The sequence below is a fragment of the Balaenoptera musculus genome, chromosome 20 (genome assembly GCF_009873245.2).
Source record: "Balaenoptera musculus isolate JJ_BM4_2016_0621 chromosome 20, mBalMus1.pri.v3, whole genome shotgun sequence".
Taxonomy (NCBI): domain Eukaryota; kingdom Metazoa; phylum Chordata; class Mammalia; order Artiodactyla; family Balaenopteridae; genus Balaenoptera; species Balaenoptera musculus.
The window spans coordinates 9833226-9851455 of NC_045804.1; the positions used below are offsets into that span (position 1 = coordinate 9833226).

Sequence of the window (18230 nt, forward strand, 5' to 3'; positions counted from 1 at the left end):
GTAAATTACTTTCACATGCACTCTCTTATTTGACCTTGCAACAACCGTGCAAGGCAGGTAGGAAAGATACCACTGTCTACACTTTGCAGGGGACGTGGGGATGCTAAGTGACTTGCCCAAGATCCCAGGGGCATTAGAGACAGTACCAGACCCAGAAGCCAGGCCATACTACACGTGCAGTGCTCTTGCTGCCATACCCTTCACGCCTGCTCAGCACTATATAACCAGCCTGCTAAAATGTGATAAGTGGAGTGCATGTCCTCCCCTTTCTCTCTGCTAATCCACTTCCCTTCAAGGCGGGAACTTTTCTGAGCAGCTGCTCTGTTTTCTATTTCATTGATTTCTGCTCTTTTATATTCTCCGTCCTTCTGCTTGCTTTGATTTCATTTTCTCCTTTTGGCTAGTCTCTTAAGATGGAAGCTGAGGTTTAAGCTTATTTTTTAAATCCTACGTTTTCCAAAAAGGACTTAAGGTTGGTGGACATGTAGGAATATGCATGAAAGAAAACTATACCAAAACGTTCACGGTGACGGGTCCATGGGAGTTCGTTACACTCTTCCCTGCACTTTTGCATGTGTTTGAAATTTTCCATAATGTTAACTTTTCAAAGCTCGCCCAAAGTGCTAAAGAGGACATATACAATTACAGCCAGCCTAGCACGGCCAGACTAGCCACCAACAACCCCTGAGGAGAGGCTGAGAGCTCCTCGGAAGACGCTCTGGCAGGTGGCTGCGGGCCTCGGCCCTTCCACAGGTCTCGTGTGCCTGGCAATCCACGTCCCAAGTGGGACATGGGAAGGCTCTTTTCAGGTCACTTCCTCTGCTGTGCAGATCAGGGCTCCAGGATGGCGCCTGCCCAGGGGCTGCCCAGCAACTGAGCAACACACAGGGAAGGTGTCTTCTAAAAGGAGCAAAACTAAAACCACACAGACACTTAGGGAAGCTGAAGTGGGGAGGCAGATAAACTTGGTGGCTATAATAAAGGAGTTTAAAAAAAAACCCAAGCTTGGTTATTTTTTGCTCCTTTGATCTGCTGAGCCTCTTCTTACAAACCTCTGCTTGAAAGCTCAAAATCCTCTAAGGGGAATTCTGAATGGCCTAAAGCAAAACCACATCAATTAGATGGTTACCGTTGGAAAAATGCATTTAACACTCAGCCGACCCTTCCTACAATCCTTGACACAAATCCTCACACCATCATTTCAAACAAACACAGGAAATAAAGGGAACCATCTTTAACGCAAGCCAGGGCCAAGCAACGTGACCCCAAAGAGAGCAGCGCAAGCTTCCTGAGAGTGGGTCTTCTACATCTGGGCTCCTCGAATTTAGGCTCTTTGAAAATATGTGTGTATGTGTGTGTACATATGTATGTATGTATGTATGTATTCATTCATTCCCGGATCCTACCCTGGAGGGTCCTGGTTCATTAGCTATGGCTATAGTGGGGCCCCAGAGTAAACTGCCTTTTAAACTGACACAGGCGATTCTGTAGATTAGCCAGGCGTGGACACACCATTCTAATCCCTATTTACTAGATTACCAACTCAGATGGGCAGGTTAAACAGACTATTGATACTTTTGTAATTTCAGCCTGAGTCCCGCAGCAATGCAGGAGCACACATCCTGGCTCACACGGTCTCTACGTGCGAGATCCCCCGACTTTTGCGTTCAAACGGTCCCGAACTTATTTTCTCCAAGTGGCAAATCTCCAATCACAATTCAGTCTCACAGAGACTGTTTTCTTCAGTTCTGTGGCTCCAGGCAAGAATCGGGGGATGTGTAACCTATTTTTGTGTGGAAATCAACTGACCTTGGGGATAACACAGAGAACTAAAACCGTGCAAACTTCCTAGAGCCTAGTAAAACCCCTTTAAAAGTCAAAAGTGACTTGCTTTTACATGCTTTTCTCTATCAATTGTGTTTTTACCATAGGGATATGTTACTTTCATAACTTTTTAAAGTAGTTTAAATTCCTCTTATGAAAACGCTATATGTACACATGTTTACATGTTTAAGAAAATGAGAGATAACAGCAAGATCAAAAAAGGGAAAGAACAGTAGTATTTAGCCAAAAACTCAGTTTTGTATCCTTGAGATCCATTCAGGGTGGAAATCAAACCAAATGAGCCTTTAACACGAATTTGTGAAAGTCACACCTAGCCTGCTTCCTCTACACGGATGCCCATCAAGTGACGTGAGGAAAAAAGGCAGATGACTGGGAAGATAATCACCGAACAATGTCATGTCAATATATTCCTCTAGAATAATGAACTCCTTTTTCCTATCAAGCTCCATTGTTCAGGGATGTTTCCATTACCTGAAACCAAAAAACAAATTCTCTTTGCTACCAAAGTAAGTACAAAAACATTCCTAAGGACGGGCAGCAACAACATAGCCTTCTGACTGGAGACCTTCTCTGTTCTGGCAATTTGATGACAAATAGGGCTGCTGAGGAGCAGAACAGGACATACAGGTCAGAGTTTGTTGCTGCTCTGCATGTGTGCTGAATGAGGAACACTCTTCTAGGACAAGAAATGCTTAACAAAACTAGAAAAAGTCTACACAATACTGTAGTCCTTCCTATTCACGTGGAACATCTCCTCAAGAAGAAAAAGGTCCCTCCTCATGAGAAACAGCCTAGGAACAAAAGCGCTAGGGTGATGTGGTCTGCAGAACACGGCCCCCAGAGATGTCCTGACCCTAGTCCCTGGACCATGTGGATCTGGTAAATTCCACGGCAAAGGGGAATTAAGGTTGCACATGGAATTAACGTTGCTAATCAGCTGACCTAGAGATGGAGAGATTATCCTGGATTACCTGGGTGGGCACAACGTGATCACAAGGGGGCTTAAAAGTGGAAGTGGGGCAAAGTCAGCACCAGAGTGATGAGATATGAGAAAGACTTGATCAGTCATTGGTGGTTTTGAGGATGTAATGAGAGAAATAAAACAAAACAAAACAGATGTAATAGGGCCACGAGCCAAGGGATGCAGGTGGCTTCTAAAGGGTGGAAAAGGCAAGGACATGGAGGCTCCCCTAGAGCTTCCAGAAGGAACAGAGCTGACACCTTGATTTTAGCCCTGAGACCCATTCCAGACTTGTGATCCACCCCCCAGAACAATAAAATAAATTTGCGTTGTTTTTTTTAATAGATTTTTCTTTTTTTTTAAGTATTTATTTATTTATTTATGGCTGTGTTGGGTCTTCGTTTCTGTGCGAGGGCTTTCTCTAGTTGCGGCAAGTGGGGGCCACTCTTCATCGCGGTGCGCGGGCCTCTCACTATCGCGGCCTCTCCAGTTGCGGAGCACAGGCTCCAGACACGCAGGCTCAGTAATTGTGGCTCACGGGCCCAGCTGCTCCGCGGCACGTGGGATCCTCCCAGACCAGGGCTCGAACCCGTGTCCCCTGCACTGGCAGGCAGGTTCTCAACCACTGCGCCACCAGGGAAGCCCTGTGTTGTTTTAAGCCACTAAATTCATGATAATTTGTTACAATAGCCATAAGAAACTAATACAGTGAAGCCACTTCTTTTGTCTCTCTACGGTGCTGAGGGCGTGTCCAGAAAAGATCCAAGTCAAAGCAGCATCCTACCAACATGCCCAGTTGCTTTCCTGATTTTTTAAATCCCGAAAATTTTTAATCCTTGTCAAGATACATACATTTGTCTAATACCTTAACACTTCCTAAAATAAAGGGGACTCACACCAGAAGTCACCTTACTGTAGGTTATGTGAGCCCTCCTGAAGAATTTCCTCATCTCACCTGTCTTTCAAGAACAGAATAATCATATGTTTTGTCCAAATATCCCTTTTTTAAGACTTGTACTGAAATCTCTGAATGCATAGAAAGCGTCCCCGTAACCCTTGCAGCAAGCCAGTAGTGTGGAACTTCCTAACTGGTTATTACCACAACCAGCTGCAGCAAGAACCAAGCCCCCAAATAAACCACAAAACACAGAAGAATGAAAAAGGACAGAGCACGTGTGAAATAAGAGGGCTAAATTCTTATTTCAACAACAACTTGCAAATTTACAGGAGCAATTTCAATGACCTTAGTTTCCACATCAAAACCAGATGGGCGAGAGAGAGTGTGGACTCAACAATTCCCTCAACAAACTCTGAGAGCCTACGGTGTACGGGGCCCAGTCTTAGGCACCTGGGTTGTGTCTGGTAACAGAAGATGAAGATTCCTGTCTCCGTGGCGCTTCCATTTCAGCTGGAGAAGACCAGCCACGTGTAATAAACATAATAGGTAGCAGGCGATGAGTGCCTGGGGAAGGGGGTGGGAGTCAAGCAGAGTTGGGGGGCAGAGGCGTGCAGTGCAGGCTGCTTAATTAACTGCGCGCAGGTCTGGGTAAGCCTCCCTGGGAGGAAGGGAACCTAAACCAAGGCCGGTAAGTGAGGGGACTGATCACGAGGACGTCCGGGTGGGAAGCATCCCGGCAGGCAGTGGTCCGAGTGGAGAGAGCAGAGGTGTGGAGGTCTGCAAGGGCCTCCCTGGAGACCATGGCCCAGAAGGTGTGCCTCCGGAGCTAGACCACAAAGGCTAGGGCAGAATCCCTGTTTCTCTGAGAATATTGTAAACCCACAAAATAATCTTTCAATTCCAACCCTGCAGTCTTTTCAGAAATTCATTTCCTCCGTGCTTTGTCTGGACACTGGGGGAAATCACTGGAAGTGTTTGTCAAAGTTACTGAATCAGCTGAAGAAGTCACCCTTGCCCACCACCGGTAAAAGTCACCATGAAGAAGGAGAGCCACTCCAGGGAGGAAGCATGCCTGACGCGGCCACTAAGGTGACCACGAAGTCCGGGACTCTGAGACGACAGCCCAGGGTGCTCAGGAGCTGCTCCAACCCCACTTTATCGTTGGGTGTCATCCTGACACAAGAGTGATGGTCCAGGGGAGGTGAGACTTAGGAGGCGAAACGCAAGAGGCGTGAGAATGAGGACGCTGGGGTCCTGGGCTGCCTGGGTGTCCTGAACCACAGCCTCTTGCAGGCGGCTCCCGCAGCTGGGCTAGGAGCTGTCAAATGACCAAAGGCTGGTTTCAAAAACTCCTGCAAACACCGTCATAAATCAGCATGCTCACTTGGGAATCTAGGCCCCAAAGTCTTTTTGAGCCTGCAAAGCTGAAGTCCTGCTCCAGAATCCTTGGAGACCCCTCTAGGGGACTGTCGTACGGACGAGGCCCTAACAGGAGGCACAAACTACGGAGTTAGAGCAGCGGTGGCGGACGGGGGGGGGGTGGTGATGCTGGAAGGTACCATCATTCCCCTGAAGAAATACTGTGCCACCACCGCAGTCTCCTGTTTCACTGTTGGGTTTCCTCTCTCAACAGGCTCTTATTTTTATTTTTTTGAATTTTATTTATTTTTTTATATAGCAGGTTCTTATTAGTTACCTATTTTACACATATTAGTGTATATACGTCAATCCCGATCTCCCAATTCATCCCACCACCACCAGCTCCCCCCCCCGCCCCCGCCACTGTCCCTCCTTGGTGTCCATACATTTGTTCTCTACACAACAGGCTCTTCTACTTCGTCCTAAGGGGTGAAAGGTGAGGAGCCACACCAGAAGGCGCCTGGAACTGGCTGAGGGGCCAGCTTCGGGACAGATCTGCAGGAGGCAGGACTCCTGTGTTAACCTTCACCTGGTTACCTGGGCTTCGCATATAAACTCTGGCTGCCCAACCACAGGACGTGTCTGGCTCCAGGGGACCCTCAAAGGCCAGGAGCGTGACTCCTGTCGCCACACCAGCCCCCATTTACCAGAGGCCCCAGGAGAAGCCAACACAACCCAACAGACTAGGAGAAAGAAACAGGCTTTACTGTATGATCTGCCTAAACCCTCAAATCTCAACCCTAAAATTAACAATGGGCTCTTTCAATATACGTCTGTTCAATAACCTGCAACATAGGTTTTAACCAAAAAAGTAACCAAAGTGTATCAAGACATGGAACTCATGGAATTGGAACTCCTAATTCCAGGAGAAAAACAGAAAGTTTAGAAAGTTTATAAAAAGTATACAAGGTATGTATACCTTTTACATGTATAAGCATGTAAAAGTGAAGAGAGGGGTGTGAAATAATAGGAAATAGGAATGAGCAGGCTATTTGCAGCAACGTGGATGGACCCAGAGATGATCATACTAAGTGAAGTCACAGACAGAGAAAGACAAATATCACATGATATCACTTATATGTAGAACCTAAAAAAATAATACAAATGAGCTTACTTACAGAACAGAAATAGACTCACAGAAAACAAACGTATGGTTACCAAAGGGGAAAGTGGGGGCAGGGATAAATTAGGAGTTTATGATTAACAGATACACACTACTATAAATAAAATAGATAAACAACAGGGACCTACTGTACAGCACAGGGAACTATATTCAATATCTTATAATAACTTATAATGGAAAAGAAGCTGAAAAATAATATATATATATTTGTATAAATGAATCACTTTGCTGTATACTGAAACTAACACAACATTGTAAATCAACTCTACTAAAATTCAAAAAAAAAAAAAAAAAAAAGAACAAGCAGGCCGGCAGCAGAAGTGGTGAGCACACAGGCTCTGCAGTCTGAGAAATCTGGTTCCAGCGCCAACTCTGCCACTCATCAGCCAGGTCACCTTTTATAAATAAATCTCTTAACCTTTCTATCTTGTCACCTATTAAGAGGGCCACTGTTCCTCCCACCCAGGATTACTGTGAGGACTAAATAAGACCGTACAAAAGATGTTCAGCAGTGAACTTAGTGCACGGCAAGCAGTTAACTGCTGCTGCAAAAATAGTTATAGTGGTAACACATGCTCTGCAATGCTCCCACCTTATTTCATCCCAAAGTTAGGTGGTTTACTCAAAAGTATACCTCACCCAGAACACACTGAAAACTAGAACCCTCCAGGCTCCCACAGCATTTGTTTATATCTTCATCAGAGCATCTGTCATATATTCTTCATTGAAATTTTTCAATTCACCAACCCCCCTACACTGTGAGCTTCTTGAAAACAGGGCCCGTATTTTAAAATTCTTCGTAGCCTCGGCATCAAGCAAATGCCCCAACACAAAGAAGATAATGAAAATGGGATGAATAGATGGATAGATGATGGATAGCTGGAAAATAATTTAGAAGGCAAGAAAGACAAAGGAATCAAGTATTTTTTCAAGCCTGAGTAATTGGAGTGATAAGTAAATGGGGATAAAAGTTAAAAAAAAAAGGGGGGGGGAAGTCTGGAGAGGAGAGTAGAAGGGAGAGAGGCAGAAGGTCGCCTTCCGATGCTGAATTTGAGACGATAGAATACCCAGGGGGAAACGTCAAGCAGGCAGCTGAAAATGCAAGAATACAGTTAAAAATCAAAACACTCTCTTAATTTCAATCATTAGGGCTGTTGGAAAAAGTATTTCAGGGAAGCAGAGATCATAAGAGAAAGTAACTTAAGCTAAAAAGGTTGCAAACACATGCAGTCCGGCAGCGGCAGCTGCTATGTGTAAAAGCCTCAACAGACAAAATGAAATACGAGCCCCATCCTACATGGGGTTCACAGCACATGGTCTATGAAAACCTTAATCCAAGACTGGTTCAGAGTAGTTTTCAAAAAAGAGTCTATCCACAGTCTTAAGTGTCCCCAAATTTAAAACAAAAGCCTCTCCATTCTGCATTGCGTTCTAGCTGCTGCCCCCTCTCTGTTCATTTCATCTAGTTTCTTAAAAGGGTTCTATATATACATATATAGAACTGCACAGTCTCCTTTTCGGGCCGCTTTCCCTGCCCAGCCCTTCAACGGTGGCACGCCCAAGATGACGTCCCTGGACCTCTTCTCAGTCAGCACGTCACATCACCCCTTCCCTGCTTCCACTCCCACTCGTGTGTTGGTAATTGCCTGAGTTCCAGTTCCGAATCCAGCTGCCTAAATGGACCTCCCCCCGTGGAGGGCCCGTACGAACCTCACGACTCCACTCGGTGTGTCCTCACCCGAGCTCCTGCGCTCAACTCTGCACACTCAGTCCAGACACTCTCTAAGTGGTCGGTCTCCCCGAGACTCATCCTATTTCCTTCTTGTCCTTCGAAGCTCTGTCCCTCCCAAACTCTGGCAACCAAATCCTATCAATTTCAGGTCCTTACCCAGTCTCGTGCTTGTTCCCCCCTTCCTCCCACCCCTACTGCCTTAACTCAGGCCCCATCCTCTACCCCGCCCGGATGCCTACAACAGCTCCCAAAGGAGCTCCACGCTGCCCAGCTGCACCACACCAGACGGGGGAATCTTTCCAAAATGCAAAATAATCACCTCGAAACAGCCCAGCCCTACCCCTCATGGCGCCTCGTGGCACAGAGAAGAAAGTCCTGGGTCCCATGGAGGAGCCCTCAGGACCCTCCCCGCCCTCCCCCCCAGGCACACAGAACCACCTGCAGCTCCCCACAGGAGCCGGTTACTCCATTCGCCTGGCCTCTGCTCAATCTCTCTGCCTGAAATGTATTTCTTTGCCATATCCACCTAGTTAGCACCAACTCATGTTTCAAAATCCAACCCAAGTGCCAGCTCTTCCGTGAACTGTCCTCTGCCCAATCCGGTCCCACCCCGACCCCAGGTAGAACTGCTCTCCTCTGTGTGCCTGAGTTTTCCTGTACACCTGTCACATCCACTCTAATACTCTCCTTCACAGCCTTCTTCCACGTCTGTCTCCTCCTTCTCGGCTCGAAGCATCTGTGACGGTAGGGGTTGCGTGGTGTGGTCACTAGTGCTTGCTGACTGAATAAGCCTTTATAAACTGCTCACAGAAACCAAGCCTGTTTCAGGACTACTGAAGGGGAAAGATTTTTAATAGCATTAAACCAATTCCATCATTCATACCCAACTTTAATAATTACAATATAGGCTGCAGGGGCTTCCCTGGTGGCGCAGTGGTTAAGAATCCGCCTGCCAATGCAGGGGACACGGGTTCGAGCGCTGGTCCGGGAAGATCCCACGTGCTTCAGAGCAACTAAGCCCATGTGCCACAAGTACTGAGCCTGCACTCAGAGCCCGCGTGCCACAACTGCTGAAGCTCGCGCACCTAGAGCCTGTGCTCCGCAACAAGAGAAGCCACCGCAATGAGAAGCCCGCGCACCACAACGAAGAGTAGCCCCGGCAACTGGAGAAAGCCTGCGTGCAGCAACAAAGACCCAACGCAGACAAAAATAAATAAATTAAATAAAATAATTTTTAAAAACCACACAATATAGACTGCAACAATGCGAGATAAAGGCATGCTTTTGAAATAGAAACGTCCTTTTTTTTTTTGGGCCGGGCCACGCCACACGGCTTGTGGGATCTTAGTTTCCCAACCAGGGATGGAACCCAGGCCCCCAGCAGTGACAGTGCAGAGTCCTAACTACTGGACTGCCAGGGAATTCCCATAGAAATCTTCTTGAAGACTCAAAAAAAAAAAAAAAAGTGGAAGACACAGAAAGCACTGGGCTAAGGAAGGTGACATCCTGACCCTTGCTAAAGGAGCCAGGCCTCACAGGAAGCAGCTCACAACCATCTCACCACCACAAAAGCAGAAAGACACAGCACTGCACCATCTTGCATAATGAAGAATAACAAAAATCCCCTACACAGCCTTCACCCTATATTACATTTTTTTAGTCCATGGGAAGAGAGAAGGAAAACAACACTACCAGCAGTTTCAAAGAATGTGGGATTCACTTCTTGAAAATTTCTAAATAATTTTCCACCTCCTCCAGACCTCTATTATTGCAACTGAAACTGAGCGACAATAATTAGCCAATCGAGAGGCAGTGTGGCAATGGAGCAGATGGACAGGTTCGGGCAAAGTGCTTTTCTTTCAGAGCCCCCTGTCCACAACTTTTGTCTCGGAGGGTGAGCAGGAAAGGGGTGAAGAGGGCTACAGGAGTGGAGACTCCACCAGCCACACGGCTCTCAGGCTCAAGCTTTCCATCCTCTGCCTCATGTCTCTCTCATTCACACACACACACACACACACACACACACACACACGTCCCCACCCTCCTCCCCCGCCAAGTAACCTCTATGTTTCCTCTCACGTTGGAATAAGAAGGCGCTCTCCTTCTAGTTCTTACTGGAGAACTACCTAATCTTGAAGGCATGAAATACATAAGAAAAAACTCTATTTGGCAAGATGGGTTTTGACTAACACCCAGGACATTCAGAAAGGGGCAGGTATGAACCCTAAGATTCCACAGACTGAACTATTTATCATTGTAACCCAAACCAATAAAAGCCACTTAACTCGCAATCTCTCCCCTAAAGGAAACATTTTGTATTGGGCCAGGAGACAATATATTGGTTGAGAGATCTTCAATCTTTAAGACAAAGACTAAGGAAAGGTAAATAAGCGACTCTACAAATGGTCAAAATCTGACCCAAATCCCAATCAGAACAAATATATGTTTTCCCCATGCTTAAAATACCAGAGTGAGAAAAACGTAAATCAGCTGATTTAACAGAGGCCTTAAAGAAGGAGTTAATCTCAGGTAAATAAATAAAGAAACCATCATCTCACTTGAACAGCCAGGTCATAATACACAAATATACAAAAGAAATTTTTTTTAACCTAGCTAGTAATCAACAGATATAATGAGGTGCTATTTGTAACCATTAAATTAGTTTAAAAAAAAAAAAGCTTTCATATGCTAATCCTCACCAGTGGCACATTTGCAGTGATACTGGAACACATACCCCCATACGAGGCTAAGAACAGGGTAGAATGATACAGCCCTTTTGGAAAGCAAATTGGCACCAGGCATCAAGAATTCTCAAAATGTTTATATCCTCTGACATGTTAATGTCACCCCTGGAAATCTACCCTAAAGACCACAAAATGTGTAATTATGGTAACCTTATGTTCCAGATTTTCTAAGAAAGCCCTGACTTCATGTAATTGTATTCTTTTCAATTAACGCAAATCACTAAGAGTGGAACTACCCTGGAAACAATGAAAGTCATCAATATCATAGAAAAATGAAGAAAACTGGTTTGGCACAGGGTCAATCAGAAAAGTGTTCTAGTTTCTGTTTGGGATGGAGGGTTGAAGACAAAAATTCAAGCTCAATGAATGTTAACTTTTGCCACATGGAACCTGCTTCAATCTGTTATTCCCTCAACAGTTGCTGAGCTGCTTCTATTGGGTACCGGGCCCCAGGCTTGTTCTGGAGGCACAAACACGAAACAGCAAATCTCTCTAGACGCCACGGGTTCCCACGCACCATCCTGCGGCAGCGCATGCGTGTCACTGCCCACGCCTCACTTTAATCTTCTGAGAACGGCAGGTGTGCCTGGTTAAGATCAACTTCTCCACTCTCTCAAGAGAGGCTTATTTCTTAAAGACCTCTTCTCCCTCGTGCTGCAGGATAGGGATCAGCCTGAAGCTAATAAAAGCCGAGAGGAGTTAAGATCTGTGTTTGAGAAGTAAAAGCCTTGAACGGCACGCTGAGTTCAACGATCTTAAGAACCCATGCTCAGAAATTTGATTATTTTGTCAGAGTCATCACCACTAACATTTCCGATGTTACTACTAGATGGACCCTGCCCATCTCTACCTCGCGACCTGTCCTAAGAGAGAGGCAGGCAAACACACAGGCAACCTCTGGAGCAGCAATTCCCGGAGTCAGAGCCGTCTGAGAACCGGATTCAAGCTAAAGACTCTCCAAAAATGCACATTCACAAAAACTCTCACATACAATCTCAGAGGGGCCTGAAAGCCCATTAAGGGGCAGGTTGCAGGTTAAAAATGTCTGCTCAAGTTCAGAGGTCACAAAGAGGAACAGAGTCACTGAGTCTTTTCTTGGGCAGGGAGCCCTACAAAGGCAAAAATACCTCTTCCTTTTGCAAATGAGAATTGTGACATCCAGGAAGTACAGTCATCTAATAAGAAGGTAAAATGACCGGAAAAAAAAACCTCCCAATTATTTCACAGTGTTTAGAAAGAAGCTGCCGGGGGATAAAGACCAGCCAGCCACAAGCATTATGAACATCTTTCTTAAAGTGTCAATTAAGCATTTAGAAAATCACTAATTCCACACTTTTCCAAAAAAAAAAAATAAGCTTTAAAATGACTTTTATCGTTCCCACCCCCCACCCCACATAGGTCTTCAGATTACAGTTTATCATACCACATGTGCAGTCTGAACCACGCTGCACTGGTCTAGTGAGTTAAGACCCTCCAAATAAACAATTCAGGATCACAGGGAGTATACAGGAGAAAGGGCTGACGAACTCAGTGGTGTGGTCTCTGGGTCCGTACAGGGCACCAAAGAGTATGCAGTCAAGAAAGGCCTTCTGGTGAGTTTTCGAAATTCTCTTTCATTGAACAGAGAAACTCTAAGACTAATTCTCTTTCTTTAGCTTATTATAAATGAGCTATGTTTCAAAGGTTTTTTATACCAAGGTGGTAGCTTGGAAATCATAACCCATTTCCCCAAAGATACAACGTGAAAAACAGTTCTAGTGTCCCAGGCTGACCCATGAACCACCAGTGGTGGTTCTGAGGGAAGCCCTGGACCTGGCATTCTATGTGCTTTATGAGGCCGTAGCACGCACTTCCTTTTGAAATGTGGAATCTGAACAGTTGTCTTATCTTTTGAGGTAAATTCTCTGTAAAACCTAGGAAAGAAATGGACAGTTCTGGAGACTAAGGCAAACCTTAAAGAACTGGGAGCCTTATTCTTCGTATGATCATCTTGAGCTATTAGGTACTTTTTGTGTGGTAAACCCTATGGGTAGGGAATCTTCTTTAAGTCAACATTTCTGGTTCCTCCAAAATACAAAGAACATGATTTTTTTAAATTGCATAAAGAGAAAGAAAGGAAGAACTTCTTCCTCATCTTTATGTGTGGTCAGCAGAATAACGGACCCCAGAGATGTCCCTGTCCCAATCCCAGAACCTGCGAACGTGTTACCCCTACATGGCAAAAGGGGGATTACCACTGCAGAATTAAGGTTGCTGATCCTCATCCATATCCAGGTGGGTCCAATGGAATCACAGGGTCCTAACTAGAAGAGGCAGAGGTCAGAGAGAAATGAGAAGATGCTACCTGCTGGCTTTGAAGATGGAAGGTGGCCACCAGCCAAGGAATGTGGGCAGCCTTTAGAAGCTGGAAAAGGTAAGGAAACGGACGTTCCCTTAGGACCTCCAGAAAGGAACACAGACCCGTAAACACCTTGATTTTAGCTCAGTGAGAGCAAATCTGGACTTCTGACCTCCAGAACTAGAAGATAATAAATGTATGTTCTTTTGAGCCACCAAGCTTGTGCTAACCTGTCACAGCCACCAAAGGAAACAAATACCCCCTGCTTCTATTCACCCCGTCCAAGCACAAATTCACGCCACTGGTGGCAAAGCAGTCATTGTGTTAAAAGCAACCAGACCAACAGCTTCCTGCCTCGCCCGGTGGGTAAGAACACCAGAAGAGGGCACAAGAAAGCCTGGCAGAACACTGGGATCTGCGAGAGATTAAACAGCAAGAGAAGGCACAGCAGCAGGCAAAGCTGGAGAAGACTTCTCCTGGGTGGGCAGAAAGACAGAAGCCTGCAGGAGCCAAAAAATCCTTCGGGACCAGCCAGGAGGTGATTTTTTTTCAATCACAGAAGAAAAGCACACACTACTTTTACTTGGAAGGTTAACAAGGGGACATCTGATGGGTAGCCATCCCTCACATGCTCTGGACTTCAGGCCACGAGTGGTGGCCCTTCCCCTGTCTGCCACTCAGGGTTGTGGGTCATTAACCCACCTTTTCTGCGGTCAGTGGTTCCTCAATGACTTACTCGTAAGTAAACAGAAAACCATAACAACATGCTTCACCCGTCTCATTTTAACATACTCTATGACAAAGCTTGCTCCCTCAGAACTTAAGAAACAAACACCACCTATGTCAATTAGTCAATAAAGCAGGATTCGGTTCCCTTTAGCCACACAAGTATTTTTAACTGTGCTCTCTGTACTCAGCTACCAAACCACGGAAGTTCACCACTTGTTCTATCTGCCATTCTTTCATCTCTCAGGAATAAAACGTTAAATTAACTAAAGCATTTCACAGAACCGTCTAAAACTCCGGCGATCTGAAGCTATTTGAGGGAGGAATGCCCTTCCGATGGCCAAGAGTTCCCAGCATAAGATTAGCTGATGGAGGATTTGGAAACTGGTAGTTTTGTCAAGTTTTCCCTGTCTGTGTGATGTGATGACTATGCCGCGTCTCTGTGCACAGATGAGAAAGCAAACTTGCGTTTCTCCGCGCCCCTCGGGCTTCACCCGCAGGCGTTCTGGACCAGCAGCCCGTTCACACGGAACGGCGGGCAGCGATCGTCAACCCGGGCCTTGGAGTGGCCACTGGCCGACGTCCTGGTCCCGATGGCACCCCCTGGTCGCAGCCTGTCCACTTCGGGTTCGCTGCCTGTGTTTTCTCATTTTCGTTTCTGAACAAAGACATGGACCCGGGCACACAACTTGCCAACACCGAAGGGGCCGGAAACTACGGAGAATGCCCGGGGGGAACTTGAGCGTTCGCGGGGGCCCGCGGCGGGGCTGTGGGGCGACCGGGCCTGCGCCGGACAGAGGCCCGCGACCCCCGCCCAAGACCCTGGCCCCGAATTCGCGGCCCCGAGACACTCTCCTCGCGAAACCCGCCCGAGACCCCGGCCTCGAGACCCTCGCGCCGGAGACCCCCGCCCCGGAGACCCAGGCCCTGAGACCCCAGTCCTATGAACCCGGCCCCAGAGACCCGAGCCCGGCGACCCCCGGCGCCGACCCCGGAGACCTGGGCACTCCGACGCCGACCCCTCAGCGCCCCTCAGCCTTCAGCCTCCGGGCCCCGGGTGACCCCTGCCCTGCGGAGGTCCCCGCCCGGCCCGGCCGCCCTAGGCTCGCGTCCGGCACCACCGTCCCCGGGAAACGCGAGCCGCCAGAGGCGCGGCAGGGCGCCGGGCCGGAGAAGGGAGGAAGCGAGGGAGAGGGCGTCCGCCGGCCGGGCCGCGGGCCGTACTGACCGTAGCTGTCGTCCTCGTCCATGGTGCCGGCGCCAGGCTCCGAGCCGGGCTCGCCGCTCGCCCCTGGACCCGTAGCTCCTGGCCCTGCTCGCCCAGCGCGTCTCGGAGCCCCGCCCCCGGCCCCGCGCCCGCCACCCGCCCCTTGCCTCCCGCGGGGCGCCCCGCCCGCCGCCTGCGCGCCCCGCCCGCCGCCTACGCGCGCGCACACACACACCCCAGCACGCGGCCGCCTCCCGGCCCGCGCCTGCGCACGCGAGCCCGGCCAGGCCCCGCCCCAGGCCCGCGGCCCCGCCCTCGCCGCCCGCGCGCCCACCCTTTGGGCTGCGTCCTGTAGCCTGCCCGCGCCTGCGTACGCGCTCCCGCCCAGGCCCCGCCCCTCCGACTGGCCCCTCGACCCGAGGCCCCGCCTCATACCACGCCCCAGCCCGAGGCCCCGCCCCGGCCGCCTCCAGGGGCGCAGCGGGTTTAGGATTTCTCAAGGGCGGCACAGGCCCGGGGTACACAGCACGGAGCCTGGCGGCCCACAAAGGCCCAAGGTCGTGTCCGGCCACTGAAGGGCAGGGTGGTCCTCGCTGACGTCAACCTCGCAGGTCCGGCCCTCCCCAGACTGCCAGAGACGGCCGGTCCTCGGTCAGAGACCAGAGCATTTGAATTCATTATTTCTGAGGTCTGAACCTTAGCACCGTGAATGTCATGAGCTCACTGCCTTTATACTTCCTTTTATTTGTCCTCTGAATTTACCCAGATCAAATTTCAAAGAGAGGCACCTCATCTCCCAGCATTTCAGGATTTTGGTGACCTTGATTCCTGGGCCTCTTACATGTTTTATTTGCCTGCCCTGGGCGGACCAATCCCCTCCCACTGGTAAACTGAGCTGCCCTTCGGGGAGTGTGAGCAGTAGCTCTTCACCCGGAGGTGGGCACCTCCCCAATTTTTAATTTAGAAAAATCAAGGAAAATGCCACTTTTTCCAGCCACTTCTGGATGCGTATGTTCTTTCTTGGTTTGGTGCTACCCATAAAAATTATAAGTGCCTCAGTTGGAAGGAATCTCTGGATCACACATCACACAGGGATGGTCCAAGACCCTCCTGGGGGGTCATAACCCTGGACACCGAGCCAACGTGCTGTACCCAGGGGCTGCTGGAGGAGAGCTCAGCCCAAGGACCTGGCAATGTCCCTGGCAATGTCTCCATCAGGGGGAGTTGTGACCCTCCTCAGCAGCCTGTTTCCTTAAGGGTGAGCCCTAAAATATGCCTCCCAAGAGACAAGAAAGAAAAGTAATTTCCCCTCATGGAAAAGGGATAAATGAATGATGAAACTCTAGGCTTTCTTTCCAGATCTGCTTCCTATTAGCCTTTTGACCTGGGCAAACAGCTCAATGCCCTGAACCTGTTTCCCACCCACACAATGGAGCCTCTGCCTGTAAAATCCAGGCTTCTACCCAATATTGATCTCTGAAGTGACAGATCTGTCGTTGTCTTCCTCTTGACTTCTGCACATGGATGGATGGATGCATGGATTTCAACATATCACCCTAAGGGATCCTAATCTTTACATTCCATCAGGGTGCAGCTCTGGCCCACCCTTCTGGTGGCTAAGAAAATTGCACATTCACAAACAAACATCCCTCTTACTCCGCTGAGCTGTCTGACCCAGCCTTTGGTGGAGAAGCTTGATGTCTCCGGAAAGTCTAAGAAGATGGTCTCCATTTCCTTAGGCAGGTGTTTCTTTCGAATAGTTCCAGAAATTAGACACTTCCCTTGTATAGATTGTTATCTTACTCCTAAAAGGTTGATTCTGGTGGACCTAGCAGTTTAATCTTCACTGATTTCATCTAACTCTTGCTCAATGACCAAAACTTGGGAAGAAAAGCAATTGAGGCCACAGGTTAATTCTCACTATGATCTGAACTCCCAAACCCAGTACCTTTGGATGGGAAGGAATACGGGTGTGAATGCTAATCACTTCAATTAGCCTGGTACTTAACTGTTTACAAATTCCCTTAACTTACATTGTTTCGTTACAACAGTGTTTTCCAATGGCAGGTCCTGACTCTGAATGGATGAAAAACCAATCACCATTGGATGAAGAAAAGATAGAATAAGATAGAATCAGTGTCCATCACATACCGTAAGGATAATGTTTGTTTTGGTTGTAGATGAATGCACTGGGTAGGGACGTAAAAGGTACTTGACTGCAGGTCACTGTCAAAGACCCTCTGTTAGTTCACATTCCTGGCTCAGGGGCTTCGTTGAACTGTTATCTCCATACCGCAGATTTGGAAACTGAGGCCCACAGAGGTCACAGTGTAGAATGGGAGCCACCAGGTCAGCTTCACTTGCTACTTGTGTCCTCAGCCCCTGGAGCATAGTGAGACCTCAAAGGAAGAGCCAGAGGCAGGGAGCAGAGGAGCTGAGAGGGCACTGGCCGTGGGTCTGGAATCTGCTGGTCTGCTGCTTCCCCCCAGACCTCTTCCCCCACGTCAAGAACTTTGAAAATGGGTCAGGGACTTCCCTGGTGGTCCAGTGGTTAAGACTTCGCCTTCCAATGCAGGGGGTGCGGGTTTGATCCCTGGTCGGGGAGCTAAGATCCCACATGCCTTGTGGCCAAAAAACCAAAACATAAAACAGAAGCAGTATTGTAACAAATTCAATAAAGACTCTTAAAAAATTGTCCACATCAAAAAAAAAAAATTGAAAAGGAAAAGAAAATGGGTCGGGGCTCCCTGCCGGCCTCTCACTGTGGTCTGTTGCTTTTAGTGGTTGATCCGCCTGACAACTTTTTTTTTTTAAGTTAGTTCCTCCCTTCTGTCATCCTTGCCTTACATAATAATTTCAAAAAGTAGAATGACGAAGGAAGGTTTTTGAGCAGAGGTAACCCAAAATATATTTTTTTCCTGTGCTTATACTGTGATGTTTAAAACTTTTTCAGAAACAGTATTCAAAAAGGGACAGGTTACTGGGTCCTGTCCCTTTCATACAAGGGAGCACCCACAGGCTTTTAAAAGATTGAGGCTGATTTCCGCATTTACTGACGTGAGACGATTCCCAAGCTGTATGAAGTGGAAAAAGCAAGGACAGAACAGGGGTATATAGTATATTTCCATTTCTAACAAAAATACATCGACCTGTGATGTACATTTACATTGTACGTTCAGCCATTTGACAAATATTTGTCGGGGGCAGGGCGCAGTGCTGTGCCATGCGCTGTTCAAG

The 18230-nt window shown here is 47.9% G+C and overlaps 1 protein-coding gene across 1 annotated transcript in view; it reads right to left on the minus strand.

Moving 5' to 3' along the window:
- The window catches only part of CYTH1 (cytohesin 1), a 79576-nt gene extending 64452 nt beyond the window's left edge, over positions 1-15124 (minus strand). The window contains exon 1 of the mRNA XM_036836812.1: positions 15015-15124. Within this exon, the coding sequence (XP_036692707.1) occupies positions 15015-15036 (22 nt within the window). The 5' untranslated portion in view covers positions 15037-15124. The remainder of the gene's footprint in view (positions 1-15014) is intronic.
- Between the last annotated feature and the right edge of the window lie 3106 nt (positions 15125-18230).